General features: G+C 53.4%; 1 protein-coding gene across 1 annotated transcript in view; it reads right to left on the reverse strand.

Annotated features, from left to right (window-relative positions):
- PLCG2 (phospholipase C gamma 2) overlaps nt 1-15,573 on the reverse strand; it is a 154,877-nt gene that overhangs the window by 90,917 nt on the left and 48,387 nt on the right. The window contains exons 3-5 of the mRNA XM_086688823.1: nt 5,396-5,539; nt 3,094-3,187; nt 2,289-2,336 (exon numbers count right to left, since the gene is read on the reverse strand). Coding sequence (XP_086544949.1) covers nt 2,289-2,336; nt 3,094-3,187; nt 5,396-5,539 — 286 coding nt within the window. The remainder of the gene's footprint in view (nt 1-2,288; nt 2,337-3,093; nt 3,188-5,395; nt 5,540-15,573) is intronic.

Raw genomic sequence — 15,573 nt, forward strand, 5'->3', positions numbered from 1 at the left:
TGAATCAGGTTACTCCTCTTGGCCTCAGTGTCCTCATGAAATGGACCACGAGGCACCCAGCTCAGCAGTCTGAACATTCCAGAAGCCCCTGCAACTCCAAGAGCACCCTGGCCGCTGCAAACCCGGTTCTCCACAAACGCCAGCTGATACCCCTTTCCCCTCTGGGTGCGCTCGACGGTGGACGAGGCGGGCTGGCCGAGACGAGCGCCGGGGAGCTGGGCACCGCCTGGGCCAGGCGGCCTCGAGCCTGACGCCCGCCGCCCACCCGGGGGGTCTTTCCTTGGCTTCTGCCACTCCTTTGTTTTCCTTCAGGAAACGCCATCGGTCGTGGGCGACAGGAAGGGAGGGGAAACTGGCAGAGCAGAAGTCGGTCGCCCTGCAGCTGGCACCTCGGTCGGAGTTCCTCTGGAAAAACTCCACCCGGGCCTCCCAGAACCACAGGAAAGGTGGCGTTTTCCACATGTTGACAGAGCGGCGGGGCTGTGCCCGAGGAGAGCAAAGTCGGGGAGAGTGAACGGTGAAGCCAGGAACGGGGTGTCAAGTCCAGAAACTGACTTCTTCTCTGCTGAAGGTTCTGGTCGATGGAAAGATGACCCCTGAGCGGGAATGCATTCTGAGCAGCACAGCCAGAGGGAGGCTTCCGTTTCTTGACAAGATGGAGAGGCGGACTTCCACACCAAAGCAGCAACCCTGTACCCGGCGTGCACGGAGAGAGGGCCCGGGGGGGCTCCACCTGTCACCCCTGTGCCAAGCCCAACAATGAATCACCTCGAAGCCACACAGAAAGGAAACACGAGGGAGGCCCCACCTCGGAGGCTGAAAGAGACCAGTGTGAACAAAATCCTCTGACGTGGGGACCCCCCACCCCAGATCCACCTGCATTAACACCAGGGCACAGCCCGGGGTGTGGGACCACACGGTGACTGCTGGACAGGTGGACGAGGGAGGGGGACGCAGAACACGGAGCGTGTTTCTGCAGACCTAACAACATGGCTGAACGTTTCACCACCACCGGTTACAGTTTCTCCATCGTCCCGTTGGACGGCGTACGTGGAACAAACCACGGAGGAGGCGCGTCCGAACTCTGACATCACCAGGTGATGGAGGACAGCGGCCTGACCCCCAGGAGCCTGCGAGATGGAAAGGGGACACCTGGGGACAGTTGGAAAGGCTAGCTGCGACCTCGCATACCACACTGACATACCTTAGCAGAGAAAAGAAGGAAGGAAAATCACTTACACTTTAAGAAAAAGAGCCTCTTTTGTGAGGCTCAAATGATATATTAATTTTAAGTGCCGAGCACAGTATCTAGTATGTGGGGGCTCAATAAATGGTGGTTTTTATCAGTTTATTATTAATAACAACTGGATCATAACCTAAAAAAACAGATGAGAGCATCTTCAACTTCACTCATAAATAAATACAAATTTAAGCAAAAATCTGCTGTTGCCTTTCACCCATAGGTCATCACGGGTCAGTCCGGTGATACAGGGCATAGGGAAAGGGGTGCCCTCCTGACCGCTGGGACAAATGCTAATTGCTACCATCTCCCTCAAAATGGTAGACCAGAAAACGCTGCATGGCTGGGACCCCTCCTCTAAGACTCTATCACACACGTTTACCCACAGGGAGACCCAAAGGTTGCCAAGGCAACAGTCGACACAATGATAACAAAGGACCAGGAACCACTCTGCCTCCATCAAGAAGGAAGTGATTTCTCATAAGTAAGGAAATTACGCTCCAGCCAAGGACAAAACCATGTTTGTTACAGAAACGTCTGGCACACAGCATCATGTGTGCTGACAGGGAGGGAACTGCTCTGAGACGTGCTGTTCAGTGAACAAGCACAACGAATTGCGTGTTATCCTGTTGCCCGGCTCACGTCCGCCCAGCCCGAGTAACCATCGCGAGTCAACACGGGTTACTTCGTTAACGGTGGACCTCTGTCCCACCACAAAATCGGGCAGGCGCCACGGCGATCTCGTTTCTCCCAGGGACACGGAAGGTGCTGGAATACAAAGGCCTCAAGCACAAGGTCCAAGTGCTCCAGAGAAGTTGTCTGTGCAGACGGACTTGAGCATCCACGGAAGCAAGGCCCCAGACGGTCGTGTCTCCATCAACACCCAGCACCTGGTGCGGTGCCTGGTACCTCGAGGGTCCAATCCAACCTCACGAGGACCTTTCCACACCACAAAACATGCTCCGACTGCCTCGGGATGTTCAAGGAAAGAACACCAGAGGCCAAAATGATCTGGAAGAAAACCCACAAAAATATGAACGAATCTCACCTGTTTCTTCTGGTTTGATCCACTGAATAAATCTGCTTTCTCAGCCAACTGGGAAGAGAGTTGAGACAGAGGGAGAGACAGAGAATTAGTACACAAACAAAACTAGTTCTATGGAATGGGGGCAAAGGAAACTGGAAACAAGAGGAATTTTCCAATTTGCTAACTCAGGCAGCTTGGGAAGAAGCAGGTTTCTCCTTGGGGCTGACACGCCCTAGTTAGGAGCCAAGAGGCCCCTCCTAGTGGAGCCTAGAGGCCGGCATTCCTTAAACCGATGATCCTCTCTGATGACATTCATTAATCCCCCCAAAAAGCTGTTAAGAAAAATGGCGGGAATCCGAGGGCTTTAACCGAGGGGACGAGAATTCACACACAATCCCACGCAGACGTCCGTGACGCTGACTCCCGGGCAAGGCAGTCCTGAGCCTCCCCAATCCAGGAGGCAGTGGCAGTTGCGAAATGCGGTACCCTGCATCTGACTGCGATTTGGTGAGCTGGTTTAATCCCTTCCTGATCCTGTAAGAAGGAGGCCCTCAATCCTCCCCTGGGACACAACGCCAACGTGTGTTTCTGGCTCGGCTTCAATGTACTCCTCACCCCACCAGGCCAAGCAAGGCTTAGCACCAAGAGAGGCTCTCCGACGAGAAGGTGGGGAGCCCAGAGCGCCTACTGGGAGCTGCTGCACAGAGGACACTCACTGAGCCTCCAAGATGAAACGCCCCACTCTTCTTTTCTTCACTCACGTTGGCTCAAGGGAAAAGAATAAATTAACGTGCAAATACAGAGATAAACAAGCAAAAGTCAATACCTCTCAATAATGGTGGGCGTAGACGCACTCATCGCTTCCTGGTGTAAGATTTTCAAGCCAGAGAGCCACTTAGTCGCGTCTTCTCTAGAATCAGCTGGACAGGTGAATAGGAAGGCAAATGTTGTCACTCGCTGGGAAACCCTCTACAGACAGACCGAGCCCCACACAGCCCACGGGGACGGGAGAAGCCAGTGCTGGTTTCTAGTTTTGCACGAGGGCACGGAAAAGGCATCTCCTTCACACCTTCGTGGCTCTACGACCTGCCTTCTGTCCAAGATGAGGCCACGTGCCAGCGATGACCCTTCTACAGCAGGGGTGACAAGTGGGACACGAGTTTTCCCCCCACGAGTTTTAGCTTTTACTCCTATGCTAACGAATAAAGTGCAGGGTCTAGGATTATTCACACCCCAATCCAGAGCAGCCCTCAGCATTTCCCGTTTCCAGATAAGGTCAGGGAGAAGGCAAGGGCTTGGCATCACTGAGGGACCACAAGTCCCTCGGCACCGCTTGAGGGCTGTGTGACATTCGGCTGGTTCCTCAGCCTCTCTGTGCCTCATTTCCTCATCAGTAAAATGGAGCTAGCAAGGCAAACGCCTCTGAGTTATGACACATGCCTTAAGGACCAGCTACCCTGTTCACGTGGACGAGAGCACGCTGAGGCGGCTGCTCTCACCCTTCCCGTGTGCAGGAAGAGACTAGGAAGCTCAGAGGGCAGAGAGACCCGTCCCAGAGCCAGTAAGCGTGAAGCTGGGATCTGAATCCAGGTGTCACTCCCTCTCTACTGGACTGGAACTGGAGAGCTCTGGAAGAGAGACTCCAGAGTGGAACAGACACCAAAGCTGGCACCCTGGACTCACGGTCTCCCTGCCCAGAACAACCAGACCTCAGCCTGCAGCAGAGCAAAGTGGACATGACACTGGAAGTTCACGGGCCCAGGCCCCTCTCTGCTGCGTCATCTCTGCACCAACCACACGCCAACCGTCAGACGTCCGCCCCCCATCTCCCACATCCAGCTTGCTATTTCCCTCCTTCAGCTCCTCACACACGCACCACCCTCCCCCCGGACTGGCCTCCCTCTTTCCTCCCAACTCCTACGTATGCCTCAAAACCCAGTTTAAAAGGGCCCTCCTCCTAGGGGCGCCTGGGTGGCTCAGTCGGTTAAGCGTCCGACTTCGGCTCAGGTCACGATCTCACGGTCCGTGAGTTCAAGCCCTGCATCGGCTCTGGGCTGATGATGGCCCGGAGCCTGGAGCCTGCTTCCAATTCTGTGTCTCCCTCTCTCTCTGACCCTCCCCCGTTCATGCTCTGTCTCTCTCTGTCTCAAAAATAAATAAACGTTAAAAAAAAAAAAAAAAAGGGCCCTCCTCTGCAAAGCCTTTCCTGGAAGTGGGCCCTCCGTGCCGCTACAGCACACTGTATGGTGATCGGCCTCTAGCTCTCATCACAGTGCACTGTGAGCGCCCGTCCGCAAGGCAGCGACTGGGTCCCATTCATCTCCATGGCTCCAGGGACATTTAGGTCAGTCCAGTGCAGAGTGGACGCTCAGAGGTGCGTGACAGAGAAAGCAAATCAACGAGAGCTGCTTTGCCCTCGTTTACATGTCCATGCTCAGGTTTCATCTTCTCCTCGCCTTGGTCTACCTTTAGTGGGATTTACTTTCTCTCTCATCAGTCGTGGTTGCACACACAGCTCTAAGTCAGTAAGTCCCGGGGCTGGGCCTGAAGGGGGGACAAGCTTCTGCCTCTGAGTGAAGTGCTGAGCTTTTCCACAGCTTATCTTCTGGCCTCACAGAGGCTCTTTCGGCTTTTTGGTGGATTCAGAGGGATGGCTGGAAATCTCACCTCCAGATCATGTGTGAGTGTACGTGTGCATGCACGTGTGTGTGTGTACGTGTGCATGCACATGTGTGTATGTGTGTGTGTGCACACATATGTGTGAGATAAAAGATTTCAGGATCCTTCCTCCAGATTAGCTAAGCTGAGTAAACAGTGTAGACCAGGCTCTGTTGGATGAAAACTAGAACCTGCCTTCAGCAATCTGCATGAGCCAAGCAGGCCCTTAACAGACGCTTACAACATCCCATTGGGGCAGACGCGATCATTCTCCCTGTTTCACAGCTGAGCCAACTGCAGCTCAGAGAGGTTGAGCAGCGTGCCCAAAGGCACACAGCTAGAAAGAGGCAGGGGAGAATTCAAAACCCCGATGTCCCTGGAATACACATGACGGCATTCTGCTGCTAGAGGACGTCCCGGGGAGGAAGCCAGGCACAGTCAGGGAGGAAAGCACACGGACGTGCACTCACCTGCCAAACTGAGAGTGCTCAGGACGAACTGGGTGCCGTACAAGATGGTGAAACAGCAGTCTTCCTTCTGGCGGGCTGCCTTCGCGCGCTCAAAATCCTTGGAGTTCTTCCCGGGGCGGATTTCCTTGATTTCCATGATATCCACTGGAAGACAATTGAGAGGAGCCCATGAGAAGCTGGGGTTCACTCCGCCTGGGGACGCAGCCCGCGCCTGCACCCCGCTCACGCACAGCCCAGCCCCCTCATCCCTGGCCTGGAGACAGGCGGTCCCGGCCCCTCAGCCCTGCCTGGACGGCAGGATTACATTGCAAGCAAGTAAAAACCTGGCTGGTTGAAGCTACTAAGTACTGGGACAGTTGTTGTAGACCAAGAGACGCAGAAATAAGAGGAAATCCACTCTCCCTATAATCCCTGCTGCTGCTGAACTCCAACCCACTCCTGGACAAATTGGGCCAGGATGGCCACCTGGCCCAGGGGTGACCCATCCCCCCCACGGATGGCCATCTGACCCAGCGGTGACCTTTCCCTTCACACACAGGATGGCCACCTGGCCCAGGGGTGACCCCCCCCCTCACGGATAACCACCTGGCCCAGGGGTGACCCCTCCCCCCCACGGATGGCCACCTGGCCCAGGGGTGACTCTTCCCCTCACACACAGGATGGCTGCCTGGCCCAGGGGCGACCCCTCCCCCCACAGATGGCTGCCTGGCCCAGGGGCGACCCCTCCCCCCCACAGATGGCCACCTGGCACAGGGGCGACCCCTCCCCCTCATGGATGGCCACCTGGACCAGGGGCGACCCCTCCCCCTCACGGATGGCCACCTGGCCCAGGGGTGACCCTTCCCCTCACACACAGGATGGCCACCTGGCCCAGGGGCGACCCCTCCACCCCACAGATGGCTGCCTGGCCCAGGGGCGACCCCTCCCCCTCACGGATGGCCACCTGGACCAGGGGTGACCCCTCCCCCTCACAGATGGCCATCTGACCCAGGGGTGACCCTTCCCCTCATATACAGGATGGCCACCTGGCCCAGGGGTGACCCCTCTCCCTCACGGATGGCCACCTGGCCCAGGGGCAACCCCTCCCCCTCACAGATGGCCACTTGACCCAGGGGTGACCCCTCCCCCCCACACACAGGATGGTTTCCTGACCCAGGGGTGATACCCTTCATCGATGGCCACCTGACCCACTGGGTGACTGCTTCCCCCACAGATGGCCACCTGACCCAAGGGAGACCTCACTGCCTACCATAGGATGATCATGGACTGTCATAAGACAAACTCAACCGGTCCCTTCCTCCCCTTTTTTTCTGTCAAAAAAGCACCTTTCCTGGGATAGACCCATTCCTGCTTCAGATGATGCCGATCTGCCCTTCCTCGCCTCCTACCATGACAAGCCAAAGAGGGGGCCCAAGGGTCCTAGGAATGACCAAGGTGCCCCACCCCAGGGGACCACGCCTGCTTCAGGTATGAGCACATGGCCCAAACTGGGCCCCCTGCATCCTCCAGGGACTTTTTTGGCCAGAGATGTTTGCAAAATTTCTCTTGCTACTGCCCCCTGGCTGATAAAACATGAGTCTGGGGGTAGCGGGGAGCATGCTGCCCGCCATGTACTATCCATTCATTCCCACGGCCAACACCACGATCCAAGCCACTGGAATCTCTCGCTTGGTCCACCGAAGTAGCCCAAGTTACCAGTAGCCAGAGTCATTTTTATGAAATACAAACATACTCAGGCTACTCCTGGGCTTCGAACCTTCTGATGGCATCCCGGTGCTCTTAGGACTAAGAGCCAAGGCCCGGTGTTGACCCCGCCAGCCCCTGCACCCTCACCCCCCATGCTCCAGCCACCTGGTGAGCGGCCGGCCACCCCCACCACAGGGCAACAGTACACGCTGTTGTTTCTGCTAGGAATGCCCTTTGCCTGGTTAGCTCCAACTTCCCCCTTGCCAACTCAGCTCAACCACCATCAGACGCATGGAACACCCTCCAACTCCTGCGGTCATACATACCAGCCCCTCGCCCCACCCCACAGCTCAGAACAGAGGCAAGAGCTTAATGCTGTGACTCGTGGAGTCAGAACTCTTCCCCTGGATGGTGCTCCCTTCCTCATCACTGTGTCCCCCACCTCCACACCGCCCCCCCCCCCAGCAGGGTGGTTGGTAAACAGTAGAGCCCAATAAATAGTTGTTGAACGAGGAAGGGGGCAGAGAGACCGGGGACAGAACCAGAGATGGGACAGAGGGAGCTAAACGCAGAGATGTGAACAAACACACGTAGAGAAACCCAAAAGGGGAAAGACAGACAGAGACAGGAGCAGAGGACAAGCCACCCAGCCGAGGAGGGAGGGAGATACAGATACACACACACAGTCAGAGAGGCAAGAGCAGGAGAGATGGAGACGGAATGAAAAAGAAACAGGCATTCTGAGCAGGCAGGTGGTCCTGACCATCCGCCACCTTCCACTTCAGCCCCAGGAAGCAACTCTGCTCTGTTCGGAGCTGGGCCTGTCCTGGACAGGCTACAGGCACCACCTCCCCCCGCAACCCCGCCACAGTGGGATGGCTCGCCTCCGTGATGTCCTCCCACCCACTTCCCTCTCCCCAGGCTTGTCCTCGCTCCTCACTCACCGGCTGACCAGATCTGGGCAGATCTCAGTGAAGTGACTTAGCAATACCTGCCTTCTCCACCCCCCGACTCATCCTCTTATTTCTAGATCTGTGCTGTACCGCTCCTCACTTGCACGAGTATGTTTCCAGGTTCATCTACCTGTGGATGTACATTTCCCCATCCCCCCACAAAAGCCCCAGGAGAACAGGGATCACGTCCATCCTGCTCACCCCCAACTGGAGCCTAACGGCCCCCCGCACCAGGGCCTGGCTCAGAGCAGGAACTCGGGTTCCCACGGAATGAAGGAATTAGGTTCTCAGGTGCCTTGGTTTGGCTTTCCCCAGAAGGGGACCCTCAGGGGAAGATTTGAGCACAGTGGTTTATTTGGGAGGTGATCCCAGGAACACCGTAGAGGACTGGGGATGTGAGACAGACAAGGAAAGCGGCCGAGCAGGAGGAGGATGCTAGGAATTGCACTGGCCGGCCATGGGCACCTGGAGCTGACCGCACGGGGGCTGTGGGAGGCCTCACCCCACCAGGAAGCAAGACAGCCAGGGTATTTAACCCTAACCGCCATCCGCTGTGGGTTGAGGGCTGTTTCGGGGGCCTGACTCCCCAGTCCTCAAGCAGAGGGCTGCAGTGTTCACACCAAGCTGGCTTCAATGTGCAGAAATGACTGCTACAGCCATCAGAGTCCACCTGCGGGGGCCTTTGCCACATCAGGTAATTGATCCAGTAGCTTCTGTGCTATCCCCACAGGGTGCAGGGATCGGTGTGTTGGAGGGGTCAAAGGCCCAGTATCTATTTCAAGCAGAAGAGTGATGGATGTACACAAGTCCCAGCTACTGAAGAGAACAGCTTCTCGGGGCTCCCAGCCGAGGAAAGCTGAAACGTGGACACAGGACAAGAGGTCACTGCCTGTACGTGCTGTATCCCCAAAGGTGTCTTGGCTCAGCAGATGGATCTGGGATTAGAGACACCGCAATCTCTTTGAATGTGACGGCGTTATTAAGATACCGTTCACATAAAATTCATCCATTTCAAACGTACGATTCACAGGCTTGTGTAAACCCCCAGCAAAGTCAATTTAAGAACGTCTTCACGACCACCAAGAGAAACCCACACCCTTCAGCTGTCACTTTCCATTCCCCATCCTGTCTGCACACCAGCCCCTGGTAGCCACGAACCTACTTTCACTCTCTACAGAGCTGCCTTTTCTGGACATTTCATATACACGGAATCACAAGGCACGTGGTCTTTTGCGTCTGTCTTCTTTCATTTAGCATGAGATCTTCAACGTAAGCTGGGGCTAGTGCTTTATTCCTTTCTAGGGAGGGGTAATATTCCAGTGTGCAGATGGACGACGTTTTCTGTGTCCGTTCTTCCGGTGACAAGCGCTTGGATTGCCTCCACCTTTCGGCTACTGTGAATAATGCGGCAGTGAACGTTCACATACAGGTTTCTGTTTGAGCACTTGTTCTCAGTTCTCTTGGGTATCTCCTGGGAGTGGAAAGCCACCCTCCTGAGTCCACACTCTCAGGGTTGCCGGTTTAATTGTGAGGTAACACCTTCATGCCACAGGGTTGTCCAGCCACCACCCGGGCCCGGGAAGGCGCTTAAACGTCGATGTCAAGTCAGCCGTGGATGGGCCTGTGGCTGAGGCCTCTGTGCAAAGGCAGGGGTGGGGCCACCACTCAGCCCTTCACAGCTGTCACTGCTACTTCCCAGGCCACCGAGCAAGGAGGGGCCAGCTCCAGAGGAACGAGGGCTGCCCACTATCCACGACCCCCACCCTGGTTACCAAGAGCCCCAAGAAGGCAGACAGGAAATGCCTCAAGCAGCGGGTGGTGCGGGGGGGGGGGGGGGGAGGGGGGTTCTATTTGGTAATCGGCCAAGTCTGAGGGGCCTGTTGGTCATCCCTGATATTTATCTGATCTTGCATCACACAGGGGCACCCTGCTGAATGATGATCCCACTGCCCATGGGGTACAGGGCACAAAGCGGGGGTCAGGCCTCCTGCACTCAACTCGATCAATCCCCAGTCAGCTTTCTGACCTGCAGCTGGAAACAGAATCCTAGGGCCGGGGTTGCAAACTTGCCTCCCAAGTCACGCAAAGTTCATGTGTGGTGCCTAGTGGGTGGACTCTGGAACCAGACTGCCTGCGTTTGAATCCCAGCTTCTAGGTGCTTCCAGCAGGAATTCACCTCTTTGGGCCCCCACTTCCTCATGTGGACAACAGGAGCAAGAATGGCCTCCTCACACGCTGCTCTTTAAGGACTCGAGGAGCCTGTGTGTGCACGTGCGGGCATTAAAGTAGCACCCGGTAGGGGCACCTGGGTGGCTCAGTCGGTTAAGTGGCCCACTTTGGCTCAGGTGATGATCTCGGGGTCTGCGACTTCGAGGCCTGTGTCGGACCCCGGTGCCTGCTGAGGATTCTGTGTCTCCCTCTCTCTCTCTCTGCCCCTTCCCTGCTCGTGGGCACATTGTTTTGCGCTCTCTCAAATAAATAAAAACATTAAAAAAATAATAAAAGAAAAAAATAGAGCCCTATAATTGTAACTAATAGAGATGTAGTAACTTCTAGGTGCTTGTTAGCAATGATTTTTTGAATTACTGATATAAGTGAATAAAGTTGCTCTCCCGGAAGGTATAAGAAAAAACACCGTCTCTCAATTTCTCTGTTGTGGACATTGAAGGGGCACATCCAGAAATACTGATGTGGAAAAAAAATCCACTGCATCTCACGTAAATAGGATCCTGGATGTTAAGTGCCTGTGTCTGCACTTGTACGTACGTATCCGCATGTATGGACACACACATGTACGTACGTATTGTGCACAGTTGTCTGACAATTCTATCTAAATACCCACTGTAACTTGCCAATCTTTTTTTTTTTTTTTTTTTTTTTTACACAAGATGCACTGCCCAGATTACACCCACTGTAGATGTTTGTGTGCAGGGACTGATGAAAACACTGGTGTGTATCAGTCTGCAGTAGGACAGGACCATATTCAGTAGTCCCAATGCTGAAAATCATCCTGCCTCAAGCCGAGTGTCCTGCCCATCCAATTAAGTCCTGCTGGAGTCCTAGCGTTTACCTCTGACAAGCAAACTACCAAACTGAGTCCCGTTTAGATGACCTCTCTAGTATTTTCAACAGGTTATTTCACGGTCATTTGTATTAAGTCACAAAGTAGAGGACAAGGGGAAAAAAAATCAAAATTCACAACCAACACCACATGGTATCCTACGTACTATTCGCAAGCATGTCCGGGAACGAGTTCATTAAAGCATCGAATAATTAGGTAGCTACCAAATGATATTTGTTGCCGTCAATGCTCTGTATTCGTGCAGAATACACAGTGGGTTGGCTTTCAGATGTTTACAGGTATTAAGCAATACCAGAGAAATAGGTTTTTTCCAATCAGTTGGTGATTCATCACCATTTATATCCACGTTTAACAGGACATACTACACGGCTATCTAAAAAAAAAAAGATGTCATTACTTCTGTTTCCAGGAACACATTAGACTCAGCCAAAGAGGGACGCCTGTATCTGTATACATATATATGTGTATATGTAAAAGCAGGAGAAAAGGTAGAAAAAATAAGATTTCTCCAACTAGCTGACAATAAGGTTTACTGGTGCAGAGGATGACGGGCTAACGGTGGGCTTGATCTGCCTGAGTTGGAACTTTTGCCAAGGGCACACACACATTCACTAAGATGACCGACTTTATTTTCAAAGTAGGCTCTGGTGGCCAGAGCTCAGACCATGCACGCTCATGTGGTGGGGCTCAGCAGCCGTATTTCCTGCTTGAAGAAGTGAGATAACACGGCCACAGAAGTGAGGCCTCATCTCTGCACAAACTTGGCTTCCCAGCATCACCTAGGGCTTTCCCCAGGTCCGACCACGCTCCCGGCTGCCCTCCCCACCCATCACCTGAAGACACACACTTGGGGCTCCAACCTCCGCCCACTCCCCCGCCCTCTTTGTTGGCCGTCCCCATGACCCATTCTTCAAACTGTTTCCTTTCCGGGCCACTCTCAGGCTGCCCCCCACTCCTAGAAACCCTCCTACCCTCACACCGGGCATGTGACCTTTTCTTTGATTCCCACACTCGCCCTCAAATGAGGGCAAACAGGCTTAAAGCATCGTCAGGGAAGCCCCAGTGGTATGCAAGGGGAAAAGGGACTGCTGAAGCTTGGCCACCTTCCCACACATACCCGCCCCGCCCCCTGCCCACCTGCCAGCCATTCAATCGGCCAGGTGGTTACTAAGCATCATGCTGAGGATGTACTGGGAAGAGACACACGGACGTGGCCCCGCCCTCAGAAGCCTGGGGAGGAGAGACCCTCTCTGAACCAGCACACGAACACATAAGCCTCCAACCACACTGAACACCTCAAAGGACGGGAACAGAGTCTACATGGGGGCTTCTCCCCACAAGGGGAAGAAAGGCTTCTCTGAGGGCATCTTGGGAGAGTTCTGAAGGCTGGAGGGAACCCCAGGAGGGGGGGATGTGGGGGCGGGAGAGCCCTGCGAGGCACCCCAGAGCTCGGGCAAATCACCTCCCATCTCAGTTCTTTCCTCATCTGCACAGTGATAGCAATACCTCCTTCACCGAGCTGCTCTGCAAACAAGGTGAAATTACACTAAATAGAAACCGCGTGGCCCCAGGAAGAGGTCTCAGTCAAGGTTAATTTAGCTATTGGGATGCGTGTCCTTTCGTACCACCTTCCAACACCACCTTCACCGCTGCCAGTGGTGTCACCTTGTCTCACGGGTGCTATGTCTCGATGAAAAACTCTGCTTTGCCAAACCAAGGGTGCCGGGCTGTTTCGCATACATGACAGAGTGTAACCCTGAAGCTACATCAACAGCTGAGATTGGGGCGCCTGGGTGGCTCAGTCGGTTAAGCATCAGACCTCGGCTCAGGTCACGATCTCACTGTCCGTGGGTTCAAGCCCCGCGTCGGGCTCTGTGCTGACTGCTCAGAGCCTGGAGCCTGTTTCAGATTCTGTGTCTCCCTGTCTCTCTGACCCTCCCCCGTTCATGCTCTGTCTCTCTCTGTCTCAAAAATAAATGTTAAAAAAAAATTAAAAAAAAAAAAAAAGAAAAGAAAAAGGTCAACGTGAGGGGCACCCGGCTGGTTCAGTCGGTAGAGCATGTGGCCCTTGATCACAGCATCACGAGTTCAAGCCCCAGTTGCACATAGAGCCTGCTTTAAAAAATAAAAATAAAAAGGGTCTGCATGGGAGACCTAAAAGAGCTCAACTTTAGAAGAATCTAGCAGCCAGGGGCACCTGGGTGGCTCAGTCACTTAACCATCTGACTTCAGCTCAGGTCATGATCTCAGAGTTTGTGGGTTCGAGCCCCGCATCAGGCTCTGTGCTGACAGCTCAGAGCCTGGAGCCTGCTTCAGATTCTGTGTCTCCCTCTCTCTCTGCTCCTCTCCAGCTTGTGCTCTGTCTGCCTCTCAAAAATGAGTAAACATTAAAAAAAAAAAAAAAAAAGAGAGAGAGAGAGAGAGAGAGGGAGAAGAATCTAGCAGACATGTGCTTCAAGTCTGACTCTACCCATCCAGGCTACGCAACCTGGGATGGGTTTCTTCATTCTGGCTTTGCCTTTACTTTCTCATCTGTAAAATGGGAACGAATATCCATCCCATACGTAGATACATCTGCAAGAACTTGGTAAAATGTAAACTGTTCCACGAGTTTCAGATACTAAAGTCCTTTGAAAGCCTAGGCGTTAAAAAAAAAAAAAAAAAGAAAGCCTAGGCGTTGGGGAGTGACAGGGGGCTGCCCTTGTCTTCTTTGTTAAAAAATACCATTGCTGGAACTGTGCCATCTCCAGCGGGGAAGGTCCCAGCCTTGCGCTTCCACAGGAGAAGACCCTTCCAGGACAACAGCACTCAACTGAGTAGGTCGTTGTGACTGTCATGCTTGGCATTCACACAGAAATGCTGGATGAACTGCTTTATAGATGCTTCAGAGTTTTAAGTGATACTGGAGGAAAGGAATGAGCTAGTCTCTCTAGGGACCCCTTCTCTCCAGGAGAGCAGCCAACAGTCTTCAACAGGAGTCCCTAAGAAGAAAGTAGGCATGCCCAGCTCAGTCTCCCTGTCTAGTTCTGGTCCGGTCTGTCCCCCAGGAACCATGCGCCCTGCTCTGCTCCCTGCCTCTCAGAGGGGGCTGCCTCCAAGTGGCCCATGGGTGTCCACCAGGGCCAGAGACAGAGTCAGCGGCCCAGGCGCCAGAGACAGAATCCAAGTGAGACTCCCCAGGAGGCACACACCCAGAGCAGACCTTCTTTGTCACTATTTGTCACTGACCTGTGTTTCTCAAGTGTCTCCAAACTCACGAGAAGATGAGAAAGAGGGGCTTCCTGAACCGGCCAGCTAACACCCCAAACACCAAGCATCAAAGAATTCTGTAAACACACACTCTTTCAGGGTCACTTGAATTTGAAGTTTTCCCTCTCCTGCTGGAGACTCAGTGCGAATAATCCTGTCGTGTGGTAGGTATGTGATACCCTAAATGGTGCCCACATCTTGTTATGTCGTGTGACACAGTTTAACATCAACTGGAAAAAAAACACATCTAGTACCATCTGTAAATTTAGAACGAGTCCATTTAAAAATACAGATCGCATATAAAACAGGTGGAGGGCAGGTATGACAAAAATCAGTAAGACCTAAGGAAGGGCTCACCACCTTATACAGGGCCTGTTGAAATTTTAATCTGCTTGGCTTTAAACCAGTCCCGTCTCCCACAGTTACACGGAAGGCCTTCACTGTACCAAGATTATAGATAGATCCTGCCCCACCCCACCCCCCACTGGACCAGTTGTTGATTTGGGTTGTTTTCTCTTTTTGGAGTCATGTTTGCTTCTGACACCATTTCTCAGATGTCAGTCATGTGATTATCACCTCTATGAAGTTTGCCATGTCTGTATCCTGCTGGCACTGTGTGACATTGGTCTTCTAAGTCAACTCACCTTTTCAACTGAAAAAAATATATATATGTACAGATGTATTTCAATAATGAGTTGTCTCTGGTAAAAAGAGACAACCATGTATAACAGGAATCGTACAACACAAAGGCAGTGGCAACAGGACGTGATTAAATTCTGCCTAGAAACAGCTGATGCCACAGACCAAGCCCTCAGCGTGGTTCCGAGTTATAAAAGGTGAGAAAGCAGAGGGCAGAGGGCGTGAGGCTGACCAAGCCGTGTTAAGACTCACACATGAGACACAAGTCAGAACGGTGGTGACCTCCTGGAGGCGGTAGGTCCTGGAGTTTGGGGAGTGAGCTAGATCCAATCTGGGCAGTGGCCGGAGAACATGGTCACAGAGGGAACCTTATACATGCTTATACCCCCTGCTTGTGCATTTTACCATATGCATACCTTACGCACAGAGTGAGCGTAGTTATTAAGACACAGCACAAGGATCCTTGTCACGACGGACGGGGCTGTGGTGGCAGATACAGGAACGCGCACACAGTAGCCGTCAAACGGAGGAAACCTGAAGACGGTCTGTAGTGGACCGAATCAATGCCA

The sequence above is a fragment of the Puma concolor genome, chromosome E2 (genome assembly GCF_028749965.1).
Source record: "Puma concolor isolate L17-30 chromosome E2, mPumCon1.1.hap2, whole genome shotgun sequence".
NCBI classification, from domain to species: Eukaryota; Metazoa; Chordata; class Mammalia; order Carnivora; family Felidae; genus Puma; species Puma concolor.